This window comes from Mobula birostris, chromosome 15 (assembly GCF_030028105.1).
Source record: "Mobula birostris isolate sMobBir1 chromosome 15, sMobBir1.hap1, whole genome shotgun sequence".
In the NCBI taxonomy this organism is placed as follows: Eukaryota; Metazoa; Chordata; class Chondrichthyes; order Myliobatiformes; family Myliobatidae; genus Mobula; species Mobula birostris.
This window is the reverse complement of record NC_092384.1, coordinates 21884505-21905499: the sequence shown is the minus strand read 5'-3', so window position 1 is coordinate 21905499 and position 20995 is coordinate 21884505. Positions and strand designations below refer to the sequence as shown.

The 20995-nt window shown below is 43.1% G+C and overlaps 1 protein-coding gene across 1 annotated transcript in view; it reads left to right on the top strand.

Moving 5' to 3' along the window:
• The first annotated feature begins 1311 nt into the window (after positions 1–1311).
• fa2h (fatty acid 2-hydroxylase) overlaps positions 1312–20995 on the top strand; it is a 109445-nt gene continuing 89761 nt past the window's right edge. Inside the window, exon 1 of the mRNA XM_072279432.1 lies at positions 1312–1769. Within this exon, the coding sequence (XP_072135533.1) occupies positions 1479–1769 (291 nt within the window). The 5' untranslated portion in view covers positions 1312–1478. The remainder of the gene's footprint in view (positions 1770–20995) is intronic.

The window sequence follows — 20995 nt, the reverse complement described above, 5'->3', positions numbered from 1 at the left end:
TGGCTACGGGGATCAGGGAGTATGGAGGGAAGGCTGGGGCGGGGTTCTGAGTTGGATGATCAGCCATGATCATAATAAATGGCGGTGCAGGCTCGAAGGGACAAATGGCCTACTCCTGCACCTATTTTCTATGTTTCTATGTTTAAAAGCACCCATTGACTTTTGTGTCACAACAGATTCACCAACTTCCGGCCAAAGAAACTCTTGTTCATGGTAATTCTAAAGGGATGCTCCTTTATTCTGAAGCTGTACCCTCAGATCGCGATCACCTACCAATGGAAACATCCTCTTCCTGTTCATTCTGTCCAGGCCTTTCAGTATCTGGTAGGTAACACTTCTAAGGAGGGTTAGAAAGAACCAAGTTTCAGCTGTTTTAATCATTCAATCACTACCTGGTTCATGGACGTCTTTTAGGACAGAAAATCACTGAGTATGTGTCTTCAGGCTTCTGTACCTCCTTCCTGATGGTAACAATGAGAATAAATACTTAGACATGAGAATAAATACTTAGCCATAACAATAACTGACCAAAGAGGAACTCTGTGGGCCAGGCAGTGTCTATGGACGGAATTGACAGCCGCAGGTGCTGAAGCCCTAGTTCCTCCAGCTTTTTGCATGTCCTTCCTCAGATGCTGCTTTATCCAGTGAGTTCCTCCAGCAGTTTGTTTTTGCCTATATTTCAGCCATTTGTCTCTCCAATGACTGGCCTGTGTAGGGGATTGAAAGTAAACCATAGAATTGGAATTGATTATTGTTGGGAAAAAACTTGTCCTGCATACCACTCTTACAGATCAAATTGTTACACTGTGCTTTGAGGGAGCAGAATATAAAGTGTTACACTTACAGTGCAGATATCTAAAATCGAATCGAGGTGGGTTGTGAGGTCAATAGTTCAGTTATCTACCTACTAGGTAACAGTTCAATCGCGAGGTATAATCTGTCCTTGAACCTGTTTCCAGGCGTTTGCATTTTTGCCCGATGGGGGAGGGGAGCAGAGAAACTGTGCAGGTTGCGAGGGGCCCGAGATTATATTGGCCGCTTTACCGAAGCAGGCAGAGAGGAGAGAAGTTTCGGTGATGTGCTGGGGAGAGAGCAGAGAGCCCCCGTGTCGGGAGGACCGGGTCCGGGTGCTGGCCCGCTGCCGAAGACGGGGGCAGGCAGCCTGGGTGACGGCGGGGCTACGGGGAGCGGGCTCGGGGCTCGGGGCGGGCCCTGAGCCGGGCCGGGAGGCGGGAGGCGGGAGGCGGGAGGCGGTTCCGTGTCAGGTGCAGGCTGGCGTCACTGGCTCATTATGCTGAGGCGGGTGGCAGCGGGCGGGCGGGCGTCGCGGCTGGGGGAGCAGTGGAATGCGAGCGTGTGAGGTGAACGCGGGCCAGAGGCAGAGCAGAGATTAGTTTGCAGCGGACGGCCAGCGTTTCCCGCGACACAGCGCAGCGCGACGCCACACGGCACGGGACGGCACCACGCGAGTCGCCGAGATGGAGAAGCGCTACTTCAGCATGGCCGAGGTGCAGCAGCACGCTTCGGCCGAGTCCTGCTGGATCATCCACGGGCGGCGGGTGTACGACGTGACCACCTTCATCCCGCGGCACCCGGGCGGCCAGCAGCTGCTAGTGCAGCGGGCCGGCCAGGACGTGAGCCGGGACTTGGAGGGGCCGCCGCACCGCCACAGCCCCAACGCTCACCGCTGGCTGCAGCAGTACTACATCGGGGATCTGAGGCGGGATGGCGAGCAGGGAGAACTGGAGGGATTCAGCCAGCAGCAGCAGGTGTGGAGTTGTTTTAACACTGTTAAATATATACCTTGCACTGTTCAAGTATGAAAGTTGTCACTAATGTCCCTCACTCCTTCCCTAATCTTCACCGTCATTGTAGCGCCACCTGTAAGTGGGATTTTTGTGCAGTGTCATCTTTCCGAGGGAGTGAGGGCCACCGGTTGCCGACCGCTATTGTTTAATTTCTTTCCAGCCCCTTTGCCCAGAGAGAACAAACAGGCTTGCCCTGTGGAGCAGCGCGATATGGGAGATGGGGGGTTGCACTGCCGGAGCTAGGATGTGTGTGCGTGTGACTGCTGAGATTTGGAGGAGAGACGCATCGAAGTAGTGGATTTCTGTAAACAACACACCTGGAATCGCTAGCTGTTCTCTGAGGGAATGCTAGTACTGTATGTTGTTTCTTTTCTGTTGTTTGAAGAAGGCGCCTGCTGCACAGTGCCTGGAATAGGACGGGTCCGGGCTGCGTGCGGGGAAATTACAGCACCATTCCGTCCCCTGTCACTGTCAGCCTTTAAAACATTATGGAGTTGGTGACCAAGTTTTTAAACTTGAACTCAGACCGAAAGTATCTCGGAGAAGAAAAAAACTGCTTAGGCATGTGAGACAGTGAAAAGCGGAAACTGGCTTAAAGAATTACAAAATCAGGCAGTTTTAAAGAGCCAGGCAGTATGTAGGACGATTGGATTTGTGCGGTGGTTCCTGCCGTGGAGAGACAGGTGCAGCGAAAAGCTTGTTTAAAGGGCGTTAACCGCGACAACAAACCGGTTCAGCAAGTACGTGGGGCCCACGGTTTACATTTATTTCTCGCTTCTTCCCGTTCCCCCACCGCGTCTCTTTTATTGGTCTGCTGCGTGGGGGGCGGGGAAGCTAAAATAAATTTGAAGCTCTTTTAAAATGCCGCTTCAGAATAAATCGGAAGCATTGAGATTCCAAAGCAAAAGACTGCGATCTGATTACAAAATGCTACGAGAACTTTTTCTGCAAAATTAATTTAACCCTGGGGAGCTGCATTGTTTTAAAATCTATTACATATAAATTGATCACAGTGCACACTTCCAGATTATTTGAATAAAAAAAGCAATTGAATATGCAGGTTCTTTGCAACGCACTGGCATTTTCCATGAGTTTGTTCAATTTCGTTCGAAAATTGCAATTTCTTTAAAGCAAGGCGTTCCCCGTCACACTCGTGATTTATGTGCTAGCTTGGTTTTTTTTAAAGTATAGATTTGCTAATTTTAATTTCTGTAGTTGTTAACACTCAAAAGCTGCTGTAAGCAGTTTTTCATCTATTCCAGCAGTGCCTTGAGTTTTGATCGCCTCTACCAAATCTGCTCCTCCACCGCCCTAGTTTACATGACTTGTCCCCGCGAACGTTCTTGTAAGTCAAATTTGTATTCTTGCCGTGCTTTCTTAGCTGAATTGAACGTATGCCATCAGCTGAGACCAGGCTCATTTTAAATTAAAGCAGTGGTCAGTGGGTGAAATGTTTTCTGCATCCTTCTCCATTATGGGAACCTCTTAATTTGAATCATTGATCAATAACAGGAATTTTTTCAAATCTCCAGGTGCTCCCTGAACTGAATTTTTTTTTGTATTTCCAGCGTATGCAATTTTAAAATTTTGTAGCTTTCTTCTCATCTGTTATAAATTGGAAGAGTGGGAGCAAGTTGCAGTGGGCAAACATGGAATCAAATGGTGAAAGAGGGTCTGGACAGATGCTGATGGAAATTTGGTGATTTTATTGCTTTGGGTAATGGAAGTAATGTCTAGAGGCAAGATAGCATTTGTCAACATTGTTCTGTATTAGATTTTTCTTTGTGGGAGTAGTGAGTGTTGCACCTTGAAATTGGCCTTTGTCTCAGTATTGAGGTTGGAGCAAGTGTACATTCCTGCTAATGGCCCTGATGCATAGCTTCTCGCTATACCCTTGGCACTGAATTATTGCCAAAGCTTTAACACCTTTCTGGGGTATCAAACTCCATGCTTGGTCTGAAAATGTCAAAGTATTACTCCTTTTTTAAAAAAAAATGCTTTATTGACTTTTTCAGCTGCTGGTGTACAAGCAACCTACCCTCATCTGGCATTCGGAGTAGATTTTATTTCTACTGCACAATGCACCATGAATGTTTACTATTTATCTTCTCTCTCACCATTTGGGCTCCTTTAAGCTTAATGTTTTCTGTATTTTTGCTTTTTCTAGATTTTTATGACTGTCATTTTTTCTGGTAGAGCTAAGGAGGTGGTTGTCATATCTTTTCAGCAGGTGTATCAGCATTACAAATTAGTATTTATCTTTAACAGGTTTTCATTCTGTTGTCATTGTCTAGTATCAGTTGAAGAATATAAGGGAGTGTTTGCTAAAGAGGCAGTAGCTGAAACTGAGTCATGAGTTTGTGGGTTAGGATCTGTAGGAGACTAGATACAACGTTAATACTAAAGAGTCATGTTGAGAAATGCTTTTCTGATGAGAAACTTGATCTCTCCAGATTGTCATGAACAATTCCTTGATGCTTCTCAAGAAGTGGAAATGGGTGTTGGAGACAAAAGAATGTTATGTTGCGGGCAGGTGGAATTGGCTCAAACTGAAGTGCAAGTCCTAATTTATTTCAGTTTGACTACGGACATCTGATTGGGAAATCTAGGCATGACTAATCGGAATTCTGATCTGAAGATACACTTTATGGGTCAGGCACTATCAATGGCGATGGCATTTTGCATTCAAGACTCGTCATTAAAATGTGGTACAATCTGGTTATAGCATTTCCATGTTTATTCAATTGTTAATGTAATTCGTGCATTAAAAAATCCTTCGGGTGTTCGGATTCTTTGGTAAACATTAACTATACATATTTATTTGTTCAAAGACAAGAAAATCTGCAGATGTTGAAAATCCAAGCAGCGCACACAAAATGCTGGAGGAACTCAGCAGTCTGGCAGCATCAGTGGATAGATACATATTTGTTCTTGGCTAGCAGTGTGTGGCACCTTGGATGTTGGTGTTTGATAGTGCTAAGCCTGTGTATCTTGTAGTTATCTGCAAGTGCTGTGCCCCTGATTGCCACCCCCCAATATTCTTGGTGTTTTTCTGGGCCTTTGCTTTTATATCTATTGATTTCCTTAATATGGAATTTCCATCCATGATAACTTAGTTTTATTTGCTTTTGAATCTCCTGGTTATTCTCATCAAACTTGATCTGGTGTGTTCTGGTAGCGAAGAGATTATTGGCTAATCGTGGCGTATTTTGGGATATCCTGACACAGTTGGTCGTTGCCTCTTGTTGGTGGACAGATTTTCTGTGAGGAGAGTGATCTTTGCAGGACCTTCGAGGCCTTGAAGTGATTTTTTTGGCATTTTTGGCACTGCCTCTGTTTAGAGTTCAGACTGTTAGAATTAAGAGATAGTCAGTGGCACATTGGCACTGGTGATGTGGGCATCCGTGTAGTTTCTCACTTGGATGACATGATTGGAAAGCTGCTGGTGGCTATGCTGGGGCTGTTGCCGTGTAGTCAGTTCCCAACAGAAGGAGCACACTGAGCCCCCATGATTCCATTCTCTTGATGGTGACACAGCAGTTAAATTACAGGGATAAATTTAATTCCCAGCATGGTAGCAGTGGAACCCGAATGTTATTTAGAGATACAGCACGCCCTTTGAACCACACTGACCTGTCAACCTTGATTTAACCCTAACCTAATCATGGGGCAATTTACAGTGAGTATTTAACCTACCCTTTGGATAGGTACATCTTTGGACTGTGGGTGGAAACAGGAGCACCTGGGGAAAATCTACAAATTCCACAGGGAGAATGTACAGAGACTCCTTACAGAGGGCGCCAGAACTTCTATGCAGGCTGCACTGACAGATGGAGGTCAGTGGGTCAAAACATTCTTCGCCACCCTCTCTGGCTCCAACACGCCTTGCATTCTGTTCTACAACATTCCCCAGGGCCCCACCATTCACTGTGAAAGTCGCTCCTTCACTTTTCTTCCCAAACTGCAACATCTCACATTTATCCATTTCCATTCCTCAGTCCACTTGTCCAGCTGATCACAATTGCTCTGTAAATCTCCTCAGCCAATCACAAATCCTCTGTAAATCTCCTCGGTCCACTTGTCCAGCCGATCACAATCCTTCTGTAGATCTTCACAGCCCACCAACATTCTCATCTAAATCATCGATACAGATTACAAATAGCAATGGGCCTAGCACCGACCCCTGGTGAGCACCACTCGTCATGGGCCACCTGTCTGAAGAGCAGCTTCCGCCGTTTCCTTGTGTTCCCTACCATCAAACCAATACTGTATCCAATCAACCAGCTCTCGCTGGATCCCATATGATCTGACTTTCCAAAGCAGCCTACCTTGCAGCAGCTGGAAGCCCACATAGACTATGTCTACTACCTTGCCATCGTTAACCTCCTTGGTAATTTCTGCAAAAAAAAACCTCGTTCATAGGACATCGCCCCTCTCTTCCGGCAGCACAACTATCACCAAGGAGGGCAAGGGCTTCAGGCACATAAGGAAATCACCACCTGCAGCTTCCTGTCTGATGTGTATGTCATATTGATGTAGAAATATATCATTGTTTCTTTATTGTCACATGGCCTAAATCCTGCAACTTCCTTTTTGAAACCACTGAAGGGAGACCTTCACCAGTGGTGTAAAGCGACAGTTTCACTGGCAATTGGGGATGAATAATAAATTCCAGCCTTTGTCACTGATGTCCTCATGCCGAAAAACAAATGAATGGGAAAGACTGTGGAAATGCACTCGCCTGTCTCACTTATTAGCCTCCATTTAGTGTGCCCTCTTTTTACATTTGGACTTCCCAAATATATAAACTAACAGCGCTCCAGATTGTATCTGCAAACTTTTTGTATCATCTACATTTTTCCTAATTCCTACATGCATCCAAATGTATATTGTGAAAAGCAGGGAACCTACAGAATCTCTCTGTACACTCAGTACCCACTTTATTAGGTGAACCTGTACAACTACTCGTTAATATAGGTATCCAGTCAACCAATCATGGTCAGTTTTAGGGGAAATAATTTCTAGCCTTCTCAGAATTAATAAATGCCACAAATCTGTCTAGTGTAACCTCACTGGCACCCACTCGGACAGGAAATCAAGGCTGTAATGCCATCTGCTGGGGGGAGGGGGGAGTCGGGAAAGAAATGTACCTAGGAACAGATGCTTAAAAGGAGGTGAACAATTCTAAAATTTCAAACCTACTTCTCAAAAGAAGAAGCATGCGAGGTTTATCTTTCCAGTCTTGAGGAAGGACTCAAATCTGATTTGCATTTGTAGAGGTCTACTTGTTGTCTGTCGTTGATAAGGTATTAGTTGTCTCCTCCCTGTAGCTGAATTTTCGTATGAATTCTATCTTCAGTTACAGCAGACATAATTTCCACAATACTTCAACTCCAAGGGGAATGCTAGGTGCAACATTAAGCACTGAATGTGATCTTTGATGTCACCCTTTGCTGTATTAATTGGGAAGGGTCAAAGGACAGAAGAACATGCAGGAGCAGGAGTAGGCAATCAAACTCTTGGTGTTGCTCTGTCAACATCTACTTGAAGATCAAGGTCAATCCTGGTCTGTAATGTAGCAACGATTCCTGCCTGCCTTTCTACTTTAAAGTTGCAGACCAGCACAGCAGACATCCTGAAACATTGGAAAGGTACTGCCATTGCCCCTGCAAAATCCTACACATACACTGGCACAGTGTTCGTGTTCTCATCCCAGCCAGTTTCTTTGGCATTGAGGCCCTGGTTACACTTGATTGCACCCATGTGACAGACACCAGACTGAAAACAAGCAATTCAAGGTTGTGCCTGGTATGGAAACACCAGTGCCCAGGAGCAGAGAAGTGTATTATCACAGTCTGTACGTGTTGCCATGTACTCCCTTGAGATTCATTTTCTTGCACCCATTTACAGGAATATAAAGAAGTGCAATATAATTTATGAAAAACTATACATAAACACTGACAAACATCTAGTGCACAAAAAAAAAGACATGCAAAATAAAAACCTGAGAATGTGAGATGTAGATTCCTTGAAAGTGAGTCTAGGTTGTAGAATTAGTTCAGGTGAATTAAGTTATCCACACTACTTCAGGTTGTCGGGTAATAACTGTTCTGGAGCCTGGTGGTGTGGGACCTTGTGCTCATTGGAAAGGGGTGGATATAACCCAGTCCATCACAGTAAAAGCCCTCCCCACCATCGAACATATTTACAGGGAGTGTTGTCACTCAGGGCACGAACTCTTCTCACTACTGCCATCAGGGAAGGTTACAGGAGTCTTGCCCATCTATGCGAGTCTACATTTGCCTGTTTTTGATGCAAATCTTTCTAAACTTTTCTTAACTGTCTACCTTCCTGTTTAAATGTCTTCAGAGAATTTGAGAACATGCAAAGTGTTTGCCTTCTCAGAATAGGATGTGCTGTTTAATTCTGTTAGGGGTCTTTTAGTAACTTGAATTGGCTGTTTGTCTGGGTTCTGTGCAACTAAGAGGCTGTCTGCAGCTTCATTATGGGACTTGGGCTTACTAACCGTCCAGTAGCTAACGCCAGCTCTGTTTCTGGTTAAGTAGCCACAAACGTTTAGTACCTGAATCAGTGTAACAAAACCCTGTCTGTCTGGCGTAAAAGAATGTTTTGATCAGGGGTTGATTAGCATCCATCAGTCGCACTGTGTGTACTGGCCAAAGACTCTCCAGGAAGGAGGAGATACAAGAGACTGCAGGTGGTGGGATCTGGAGCAGCAAATAAGATGCCAGGGGAACACGGGCCAGGCAGCACCTATGGAGGGAAATAGGCAGTCATTGTTTCAGATCCAAACCCTTCATCTGGACTGTTGCTGGCAGCTGTGTTGAAGTACTAACCCACCCCTGCCCTTGGCACAGGTTCCTGACTAATGGAAGCCCTCCCTAGCACTGCAAATGTGGCTTGTGCATCTTCACTGGATCTTGGGTGAGGAAGTCATCTTCCCCGCGACCTTGGGGGCAACCTTCACTGAAAGGACCACAGCTGTAATGTTGGTCGTGGGACATTGGTGAGGTCCCATTGTTCGTGGACAGTTGTATAAGTGTGAGTGGCAGCAATTCTGTGGAAGGATGCGGAGGTGAGCTTGGGGATTTTAAAACAGGCTGTTAACTTGTCTGGCTGCAGTACTCTGATAGCTTTTTACTGCTGTGAAGGGTCTGACTTACCCGAGAGACATGGCTTCATTCACAATGGAATAGAATCAGTAACTACGGCTTTGATTTTGTTCCTGTGTTGATTGAATGCTGGGTAGGTAGGTAGATACTTGACTCTAAAGCATGTGCATAGCTAGACCATGAATGACCAAGATTCTGTGTTTCTTGAATATGTTGTATTATAAGGGAGTTATAAAGGTGATGCCTTAAAACTATGGCATCCATCATTAAGGACCAACGGCCTGAGTGTGCCCTGTTCTTGTCACTGCCGTCAGTGAGAAGATACAGGAGCCAGAAGGGATGTAGTCAATGTTTCAGGAATGGCTTCTTCCCCTCTGCCATCAGATTTCTTAATAGACATTGAACCCATTAACATCACTGCCCTGCTTTTTGCACTAGTTATTTAGTTTATAACATATATTCTATTGTAATTTGTAGTATTTTATGTATTGTGCTGTACTGCTGCTACAGAACGGCAAATGTTATGACAGTAATTCAGCAATAGTAAACCTGATTCTGATGTGGTTGATGGGATATTTTCTTGCCCTAGTGTAGACGTGAGGGGACTAACTGTTCGGTAGCTCAGGGTTCAGGATTATGGACAGGAAGAGGAAATATTCAGCAAACATCACGTGGATGCACTCTGGTATCCCTTCTGTACCATTCATTGGTGTGCTGAAGCTAGGCTCCTCGATAAAACATCATCAGTTCTCCTGGGTGACCCTGAGCCTTAAGCTAATTTCTCATTTCACTTCCAATTTGAACTCCATTGAAAGAAATTAAGGGACTCAGAGCAGCTCACATCACCTTATCTTTGTTCTAAATATGCCTACTTTTCCTTTGCCTTTTTCTGGCAAGCACTTGCACCATGTGTTGCTCACCTCTGCCCTCCACCTCACTGCAGACCTTTAGGTTCCCTCCATCTTGACCCCTTTTCTTTGCAGTTTAAAATTTCCCAGCTCTTAAAAAGTTATCACCCCAAAACAATTTTACTTTGACAGTTGTAGACTAATCTGCATATTTCCACCATTTTTTCTTCATTCTGTAGGTGAGCTTAATGGGTGTTAAGTTGGAAAGCCTGTCGCTTGTGTAGTGTTGAATCATACCTTCAGACTTCCCTCACCAACCCTCAAAGCAATGTCTCGATCAGGTTTTTGTATTGGATTAAGTTTACCTTGGAAGTGCTTGAAGATCTTTTTGTAATACAGTACCCGGATTGCGTGAACTTTGGAGGTTGCATATTATCTACCCTTTTAATGAGAGTGAGTCTGTAGGTTGTAGTATCTGTTCAGAGTTGTGAGTGAAGTTCAGGAGCTTGATGGTTGTAAGGTAATAGAGGTTCCTGAACCTGGTGGTGTGGGACCTAATGTTCCTGTATCTGCTACCTGCTGGTAATAACAAGCAGAAAGCTTGGGCTGGGTGGTGGGCATCTTTGGATGCTGTTTTCTTACCGCACTGTCCCATTGATTGGGTTGTAGTCCACCGATTTCTGTAGACTTTTCTGTTTCTGGGCATTGTTTCCATTCCAAGCTGTGTAGGAAATGCAGTCAACGTGCATCAGAGTTTGAGTGTGAATAGTTGGGGCATCAGATGAGTACCTTTATTATTGAGCTGCAGAGACTGTTGGAGCTACTCTGGCAGAAGTTTAGATAGTTCCATTACATTAACACACCTACTGAATAATCAAAGCACATTTTTTTTTAGAACAAGGAAATGGGTCACCAGCCAAAGAATGCCAGCTATATAAGATCTATTCTTTCAAGGATCAGTTAAATTCTGTTAATAGTGACTCCCTCCAGCTGCTGGCAGTGGATTTCGAATCAGTTATTGTATAATGTCAGTATAAGGTGAGTAGTTCCTGACACTTGGGCAATAAAAATGTTGTTTAAGACTAGCTAAATTTTCTCCAAATTTTGCTGTATCACAGCATCAGGAGCTTCAATTTTTGAAATCTTCAGAGAAAATTATTCTTTAATGAAGGTGCATCATTGAAGTAGTAGAATCTTGAACGTAGGATGCTAATCTAAGAAAAGATATCTGAAATGATGTCTTAATTTGACTTCTTAGTTTCCTACCAGTCTAGGTATGTCTCCAACCAGTTGAGTTCCCCACTCCCACCAGTTTCCGTTGGTTTTAATTTGATCTGACCAAGTGTGGCTTTGAGTCCAAGTACCACCTTGCTCTCAAAAATTATCTTCCATTCCACTGCTATAGTAATGTTGTCTTTGGATTAACATGTAACTTGTACTGGACCTAAGTGTTTATGAACACCCCTACATATAAATGAGTTCTCATAATAATAAATTCAAGAAGTCAAACATAAACACATTGGTTCCTATGAATGGTAAAACTAATTTTGTCTTTCTGTTTCTAATCATTGTTTCTATGACTGTTGTTCACTTTTTATGCTGTTTACTATAATACGTTTGAAGTATGGTTACCATAGAGAGAATTTTGTGTATTTTACAACTAATGAATAGTTGCTTTGTTTTTGTTTTAAAGCAACCTTGCTGGAGCGAAAACTGAGCAAGATGAGTAGCTTATTGATAATTGTCACTTAAAGCTTTGCTGATACTTAGTAAATAAATCTGGGCAGGTTTCTTTTATTCTTCTGGAGGTAAGTTGCCAACAGCTGCTTTAAAATTTTGGACTGATCTAAAATCGTACCTGGTGGGAGATTGTTCTGACACTATTTTTGGTATCCTACAAACTTGAATAACCGTCCACTGGTTTTAATTTTTTTTACATTCCTTCAGCAGGTAATCTGAAACCATTTACGAGGCCATCTAATTTGCACGTGATATGTGGAAATAAACTACCTTAGATGGTTCTGTCTAAATGAGCTGTTGCGAAAATCAGAACTTTGTTTTGAATGTGCAATATAAGAAATTGGGTTCAATGTCTATAGTTGTTTGGCAGGCTTGATAAGGAATTAGTTCAGGGATATAATCTTAATCTTGTGATTAAAAATTGGGTGTAAAGTGGTTGAGTTCTGAACACCGAATCATGGCTGAAACGCCATTTCTCTCATTTCCTGTAGCATCATTCCAGTCTCTGTGCGTTTTGCCCTGCCTATTGAATCACTTGACGAGAAAGCCCTAATGAAGATACTCAGTCTGAAATTTCGACTGCTTATTTCTCTCCATAGGTGCTGCCTGACCTGCGCTGAGTCCCTCCAACATTTTTGTGTGTGTTACTGTTGACAGGCAACTGCACACAATTCCCAAATCCTCAGAGGTGGTTGGGAATCATTCTGGAATATTTGCTCTTCTTCCTGCAGGATTGCCATCGTGCTCCATTTGATTTGTACATAACTGACTCAATTTTGAACAATTGTTACTATTACTATAATTTTTGCATCTTGAGTGAGCATTTAATTTTAAATAGGAGTAACTCAGGAACTTAATTTGGAGAGTTGCTGCTGCAGGCAAGTGCTGGTGGAAGAGTGGCACGGTTGGGTGATTTGCTGAGGCAGGCTAGTTGGACCTTGTGTGCTTCTCTGTACCTGTACCTTTTCCTGTCATTACCAACTCTCTGTTGGCTTGTTAAGTATTTTGGTATGCCTGTTTTGAAGCCTTTCCTTCAGTGACCTGTTCCTTTCTCTCCCTTCTGTACCGTTCTCAGTTTGAGCATTGTGTGCTATTTGTTGCTTTTTTATCATTTTATCCTTGTGGGATTTGTTTGTGAGGAAATAACATTAACGCAGTACCTGAATACAAAATTAGCTATTGGCCTTGTAAACACGAGATTCTGCAGATACTGGAATCTTATTCTGGCTTCTGCACTTTTCTTTTCCAGTCCCGATGAAGTGTCTCGGCCAGAAATGTTGATTGTTTATTCCCCTTTTTAAATGCTGCGTGACTTGCTGAGTTCCTCCAGCCTTTTGTGTCTGTCTGTCTATTTATCTATCGGCCTGGTTGTTGATTTGAATTTCTCTTACAAAAGAACCTTCAGAGTCGAGGTGAACAAGCTCTCACATTTTCACACTGTCGAAGCCAATTTGGGAATCATTTGACTCTCCACCAATGATGCAGGAAGATCCTGGTGGGGCAAGTAAATGGAGAGTTTGAGATGTGCCATTCTCTTTGTTTGAATAGGAACCTATTCAAGCCCTAAAGCACAGGTTTCATACTAATCCCAAATGCTCCTCTCTCTTTGAAAATTCGTGAATCAGAGATTCCCAGGAAATGGGACTGTTGCTTTTTTTTTCCCAAGATGGTTTTGAACATACCCTTGAATCTTTTCCTCTGTCCACCTGGTAACCAGGAAAATGCTACCAGTGACAGAATAATGTTACAGGAGTCTGATGAGCATGTGACAGATGTTTCTTGGTCAGTATAGTAAACTGAGTGTTGGCATACAGTAATGCTGGTTCACTTAGATTCCTGGTGACTGTGGTATCTTTCCAGTGCCTTGGTGTTTGGCGTAAGTAGTCCAAATCTCAATGGATATAGGTGCGCAGGGATTTTTTGCCCCTCACCCGTAGCCCACAGTATTGCGTCAGATTTAAGGTTTTGATCTTCAGACACCCTTTCTTGAATCGATGAAAAGCGGAACTGGTGAGTATGATTGGTCTCACTCATCTTTCAGAGGTGGTTCTCTAACTAGTGTGTGTATGTGTTTATTGTAGTGCTGTGTACATTGAATATAGTTTACTTGCTGTTAGCTGGTGGCTGAATTGTATTATTCTCCCCTCTCAGCACACTGATTTCAGCCTACTCCAGCAAGTACTTCACTCATGCTGATGTGGTGTTGGGTTGCTTTGGAAGTGAAGTTGTTCCATCTTTTGAATGAAGGCCCATGAACAAAATGACTGCTTGAAGACTGTGGGCCTTTCCATAGTCCTGGTTAACAGCAATTCATCAACCAACTGGAAATACTGGGGATAGGAGGCAACTGTGAAAGACTTATAGGCAACATAGACACACTATGTTCACAAACCTTCCATGCATCCTGCCTGCAGTTTGTGTGTCCTCCCATGGCCACTCTGTCCATCAGATGTTCTGTTTGTCCACCCCCCACCACCACGCACACAGTCTGAAAGGCTGGCTGCAAGATTGACTGTGGTAAAATATTCCTGGTGTTGATATGGGAGAATCAGGATTGTTATTTGTCGGAAGCTGACACAAATCTAGTGGAAGCCACATGATCAACACCGGTGAATAAGTAAGTAACTTCAGGAGCTTTTTCATCAGAGCAACCTAGAATTAATTTGTTTCACAATTTAGATGTGGTTCAGAGAACGTTGTTAGTAAATATTATTGAATTCCAGCGACAGCACTGTTGTAGCTGCCTACTCTTTGTATAATGCTGAATATTGTCGCATTGATGGTTTTGGTGCTTTGCATTCGCTATCTCTTCCCGATGTTGGCGTTCTATCTCTTGTCACAGCAGACAAGAGTAATCTTTATCCATTTTCCTCCACCGCCTGTTGTGTACAACTTCACAGTTAGAACGAATGCTGAGGTTGTTTATGGATTCCTTATAAATTGCAGATCAGGCACCCATGTATTAAACTGTTCTTTATCTCAAAGGCAGCATCCTAAAAGAATCTATTGTGCCCCGCTTAAACTAATTCTTCGTTTTGTTACTAAATTCCCCTGCCTTGCTAAGGAATCAGCCTTGTTTTTGTACTGCCATCTCACAATGCTCTGGTTGTTTCCTACATCTTTCACATTGTGCACTGTTTACAACTATGCCAATGGACATGTGGATGTAGACATTTGAAATGCCAGATATTGTTCAAGCACCATCACCCACAGTATTTGCACTGTTCTAAATAATGTCTGCATTAAATTAGTCTTGGTCCTTTCATTATTGCATGTTTAACCCTTAGAGTCAGGATATTACAGCACAGAAAAAGCCCTTCAGCCCATCTAGTCCACGCTGAACTATACTGCCCAGACCAGTGACCTGCACCTGGACCATAGCCCTCCACATCCTTCCTGTTTGTGTACTTAAACCAGCACCACTTGTACGTTGAAATCAGACCTGCATCCACACTTCTGCTAGCAGCTTGTTCCACATTCTTACCAGCCTCAGTGAAGAAGTTCCCCCCCGTGTTCCCCTTTCACCCTTAACCCATAGCCTCTAGTTCTAGTCTCACCCAACCTCCGTGGAAACACCTCTCAGAATTTTGTATGCCAATATCAAATCTCCCCTCATTTTTCTATGCTCCAGGAAAATGCAATCCTAACCTATTCAGTCTTTCCCTATAATTCAGGTCCTCAAGACTGGATAGCATCCTTGTCAATTTTCTCTATATCTTTCAGTCGTATTCAGCTGAAATCTACTTCTCCAGTGACCCTCAGAAAGTTGCCTTTAGTGTTTTGATGTCGCTGGATTATACAGACCGGTGCAGTACTTCAAGATGGGTAGTTCTTTCTACTCAATTTTGATTTATAATTGTTCCATTCGCTAACCTAGACCTGAACCATTAAGTTGCAACCTCTCTACCTAGTTACAGCCCAGATTTTACAACTGAAATATCAATTTAATAATTGTTTACATAATTATAAAATCTCATCCTTTGGGCATATAATATTGTTGACTGGTTCTACTGTTGCATCATATCAGGGGAAAATTAATGCAGTTCCAAATTTAGTAGCATAATTTGATATAACCCTCTTCCAAATTTCATATGCACGGACAAAAATAACTCATTCATTGAACAATATCAAGCATTTCAATAAAAAGATTTAATTGAGCTATTTTTGGTTTCTAAATGTTACTTTGACTTCCTGACATGACACCACAGGAATTGCACCCATTCTCGAGATGAAACAGTGTGAGGTCATCCCATATAGAGTGAGATGCAAAAGCCTGCATTTCAACAGTAAAATAGTTTAACGAGCTAGAGATGTTTAACAATTGTGGCTTTGTTCTTCTGTAAATGTTTGTGCAAGCAATTGAGATGAGAAAATTTTAAACTCCAAAGGGTCCTTTAAAATAGGAAACCGCAAATCTTTGGTTAGGGCAACAGTAACAAGAAGCAAGAAGTTAACATATCAAAAGATTTCATATGCTTGTCTCAGTCGAGTCTTTGCTTTTGCAATAACATTGTTCCCAGGCATGCTATGATTGACATAATCATCTTTTTGGAAGGATTAAATGTAGTTGAGGTAGGATAATGAGGTAAATGATTATCACAACTGGAAAGCCTTGGCGTAATTCCAAAGCACCAAAACTAGTCAGAAATGTGAGTCACTAATAAATACAGTAATGATTCTCCACAAAGGACTTGCTCAGAAGTTGACGTGGCATTGCTTAAGCCAGGCTTTGTGTTTTTAGAGAAGCTAGGTGAATTTGTGTAGAAAGGGATACAATCGTTTATTGCTTGGATGTAAAAGGACCTGCGGAGCAAACCAGCCACAAAATCGTTGACTACATTGTGTGAGAGTCCAGAGCGCAGATGACAAACTGTCCGGGTGGAATGGAAAGCCTTAAGATGTGTGTGAAGTTGAGAAAAATGACCTTGTGACCAAAAGACCTTGGATTCTTCATCTGAAAAAAGCAGATGGATCTTCCAGTTAGCAGGTTACGATTCTTTCAGCTCACATTGTCTTTAGGATCTTGGGTGCAAGTTGTCTACTTGCCTACATTTAAGGCAATTGATTTAAATACAAAGAAGAGTTGATTCGAAGAATTTGATTTCAATTGACCATTTCAAATTAAGGTTGTTTATACTTTCCTCATTAAAAAAGAGGCTGTCAGGCAATCTAACAGACCTTCTTACTACACCTGCAAAAAGGTGCTTTTGTGGAACCCTGTTCTTACAAACTGTGCTCCATTTCAAATCTATTTCAGCCATGCAACCTCTCTAGAAATCTCCTATCCCTATGCAAGCCATGTATCCATTTTTAATCTTCACATGTTACTCTTGCACTGGCGTTTTCTCTTCAAATCACATTGCCTCTGCACCTTTCAAATTCTAGCTTGTGGTTGACTATTACTGCATGTGACATGCATCTGGAATGTTGCAGATGCTTTATAAAGGTTCAAAGGTTCGTTTATTATCAAAGCATGCACAGCTCTGAAATTTGTATTCTCCAGATAGCCACAAAACAAAGAAAGAAGGTGAAAGTCGTTCAGAGAGATTTTGCAACTCTGAAGAGGTTTAATAAAAAATAAAATACATGGAAATATTCGAGCAGTCGCTGTCATCGATGAAGACTTTTTACAGGTGAAAAATAAACTGAGGTTGGTGTAAATGAGTGATGCTTCATGGTCTGCATAGATGTGAGCACAAAGGATCTGTTCCTGTGCTGTAGGACTCTGACCTCTCTCACAGAAAGTGGGAAAACCAGTCAGGAGCTGCAAATAGACAGGCATGATGTGAATCTATGATCTGAAGCTCTTCTGCAGTATGTTATCCCTTGCACAGTTGCCAGGGAGAGTGGAGGAGTTGCTGGTGGGGTCAGAGAGAATGGTTTGAAACGTTGCAATATTTTAGGACATCTCCGCACAACCAGTGCGCTAGAGTTGTAGGGAAGCATGGAAACTAGATGGTTGAGAGTGAAGGTGCTCGTAACCTGGGAAAACTGTTGTATTTTTTCGGGTGCTGCTGAGGTTTGCTCTGTAAACCTGACAGAACTCTGAGAATAGATCTTTCGGGTGAGTATTGCAGTCGGGGGAAAGAATTATCAGTGCAGGTGAGTATTTGCTTCTGACTAAGAATGAGGTGCACGCTGTCCCACCAACCCGACAAGGAGAGGCTTTGAAGTGGAATGATGAGCTTGTCTGCTGTTGGTTGAGAGATGGGGAATAGCTTTTGTTAAAGTTGGTCTGGAATGCAGCTTTGTGGTCAAATACAAACTGTGGGGGGTGGGGGTGAAATGATTGGAAACTGGGCTAAGTGTACATATCAAGTAGTGTATCCATAGGTGAGTGATCCGGGAGCCTGATGGTTGAAGGAGAAATAACGGTTCCTGAACCTGGTGATGTGGGACCTAAGATTCCTGTACATCCTTCCCGATGGCAGCTGCAAGCACAAAGCATAGCCTGGATGGTGGTGGTGGGGGGGGGGGGGGCCTTGATGGGTCCTGCTTTCTTGTGGCATTGCTCCTTGTAGATGTGCTCAATGGAATTTCGAAGAACTTTGGATCTGTATTCCCAGATCCTTCTGCTCTCCCACACTCCTCAGTGCCCTACTGTTCACTGTGCAAATCCTACCCTGGTGTGTTCTCTCAAAGTGCAACACATCACAACTTGTCTGCATTAAATTACTCCTGTCACTTTTCCATCTGGTCCAGATCCTGCTTTAATACCTTTTCTCACTGTCCACTACACCCATAATTTTTGGTGTCATCACAGATTTGCTGATCTGGTTAACCACATTAACATCCAGATCATTGATATAGATGAATTATTCAGAGGCATTTTTTAAACACCAGAACAGCATTGGTTATCTCCAGTCCTCTGGCACCTCACCCGTGGTTAAGGACGTTTCTAATGTTTCTTTCAGTGGTCTACAGTTTCTACGCTATCCAACCACAAGGTCTAAGCGGACATCTCATCAGGCCCTGGGGACTTATCCACCCTAATTTTTCTCAAGACAGCAAGCACATACTCTTGTGTAAACCATATGCAGTTTACGAATTTGCTCATTCAGAAATCTGAAGGCAGGGAGGAACAAACTGTTCCTGAAATGTTGTGTGCGTCTTCAGGCTCCTGTACCACCACCTGGATAGTTACAATGAGTTGAGGTTATTGGGGTCCTTAATGATGGATGTCACACTTTTGAGGTAAAATCTTTTGAAGATGTCCTCAGTGCTGGGGAGGCTAGTGCCCATGAGGAAGCTGGTGCCCATGAGGAAGCTGGCTGCGTATGCAACCCTCTGCAGCTTTTACCAACGCTGTACAGTGGACCTTTCATATTAGACAGTGATGGAACCAGTTAGAGTGCTCTCCATGGTACACCTGTAGAAACTTGCTAGAATTTTTGGTGACATACTAAATCTCAGATTCCTAATGAAATACAGCTATTTTTGTGCTTTTTTTAAAATTACATCAATATGTTTGGCCCAGGATAGATCTTCCGAGATATTGACACCCAGAAACTTGAAACTGCTCACCCTTTCCACTGCTAATCCCTTGTTAAGGACTGGTGTGTGTGCCCTCGACTTACCCTTCCTGAAGTCCACAATCAATCCCTTGGTCTTACTGACATTGAGTGCCAGATTGTTGTTGTGACATCACTCAACCATGCCTCTTTAATCTTGTCTCTTCTAATCATAGTTCTTGTACCATGTTTATACCCATTAAAAGTTGTGCTTTTTCAACTTCCTGGATGTTACTGTGATTTGGTGTGATTGCCATTCATTCAGCTGGATGCTGCCATTCTAACTGGATACCACGTCAGAGGTGGTTCATACAAGCTTATCGGCCCGCTGTGCAGCTTTATTCAGTGTTACTGGTGTGTATGTCTGCTGTGTCATTTACCTCAGATTTGGTCTAATCTTACAGTTATTATTACAGTCCACCCACCTAATCTGCTGGCTCTGCTTGTTTACTCTTTGCACAGCACTTGTACTCCAGAATTTACCAATGAACTTGCATTATAACATTGGCTTCCCTTTGGTTACTGTGAGAACAAACATAGTTCAATTCAGAAAGTATGTTTTGTTGTTTCACTTTACTAACATGTTCAAGATGCAGCTCAGAAAAGGGCCCTTTGGTTCAAAGTCCATGCCGTCGGGCATCAAAGCCCACTAATAAAACACTGATAGAAAATATGGAAAGAGGAAGAAGTTAATGTTTTGGGTCCGCAACTCTACATGGCCCTTAATTTGAAGCATTAATTCTGTTTCTTTTATTAAGAGATGCTGTATGACCTGCTGCGTGCTTCTAGCTTCTTCAGATCTTCAGGTTCTTTTTAATCATCAATCTCAATTTATTCTTCACACATTGCCATCAACTCTCCTCCTTGCCTGGATTCCACCTCTCGTCCATTTAGGACAACATCTTTGGGATGTGGGAGAGAATTGAAGCAGCCGGGGTGGGGAGTCCCAGCAAATTATACACGGGCAAAATGAGGATTGAGTGGTTGGAGCTGAAAGGCAATGGCTCTACTAGCCATGCTACTTGGGACCCGAGCTAGATTTGTCTGGTTTCTCTTCTTGGAGCGCTTTCGGATATGGGAAAGTTGGCGTTTGCAGTAACTGTGAGACGGGCCTGTTGTCTGCTGGCCATTCATCCTGTCTGTAATCAGGAGCAAACTAATAGCAGAACAGTGCTCTTGCTGTTGGGCAGTCAGTTCGCCTCCACTTACTGAAGTAAACCCTTGAAGTAAGGTCTTTGTTGTGATTGGAAGAGGTGGTCTGGATCTTGGGGCTGCTTCTTGTATCAGAAATTGTTTTGCATTGTCCAGTGGGCAGACATGGTATTGACCTCCAGTGAATCAAAGTATGTATACCATAATACAACACTGCGATTCATCTTCTTAAGGAGCCCACAAGACAAAGAAGCACAATAGAATCCACGAAAAGCCACACACAACAAAGACTGGCAAACATCTAATGAGCTACAGAGGAGAAATTGTGCAAATAGTTTTAAAAAAATCAAATAATACATGGAACATGAACTGTAGAGTCCCTGAAAGTGAGTCCACAGCTGTGGAGTTAGTTCAGCGTTAGGCAAGCGAAGCCAATCCCAGAGCCCAATGGCTGCAGGGAACCTGGTGGTAGTGCAGAAGTCTTGGTGCCACATCTGCTTGATGGTAGCAGTGAGGGGAGAGATAGAGACAGGTCACATGCAGGCAAACTGTTGAACACCAGTCCATTTTCTCCTCTCAGGCCTCGACACTTTAATCTAGCTCAGTGCTTTAATTAATGCCGAATAATGGAGCTGATCACGGGCTTGTTTTCCATTCTTGGGCCCTGAGGCATCATCCGCCCCCAGCGATGGTTGCCTTGGCGTTGGCTGTACCTGCATTTTCAAGAATCAAGTTTGAATCCTTCATGAGAGTATAAATTTGCAAGTTTGTTTAGACCAGGGGTTCCCAACTTTTTATGCTAT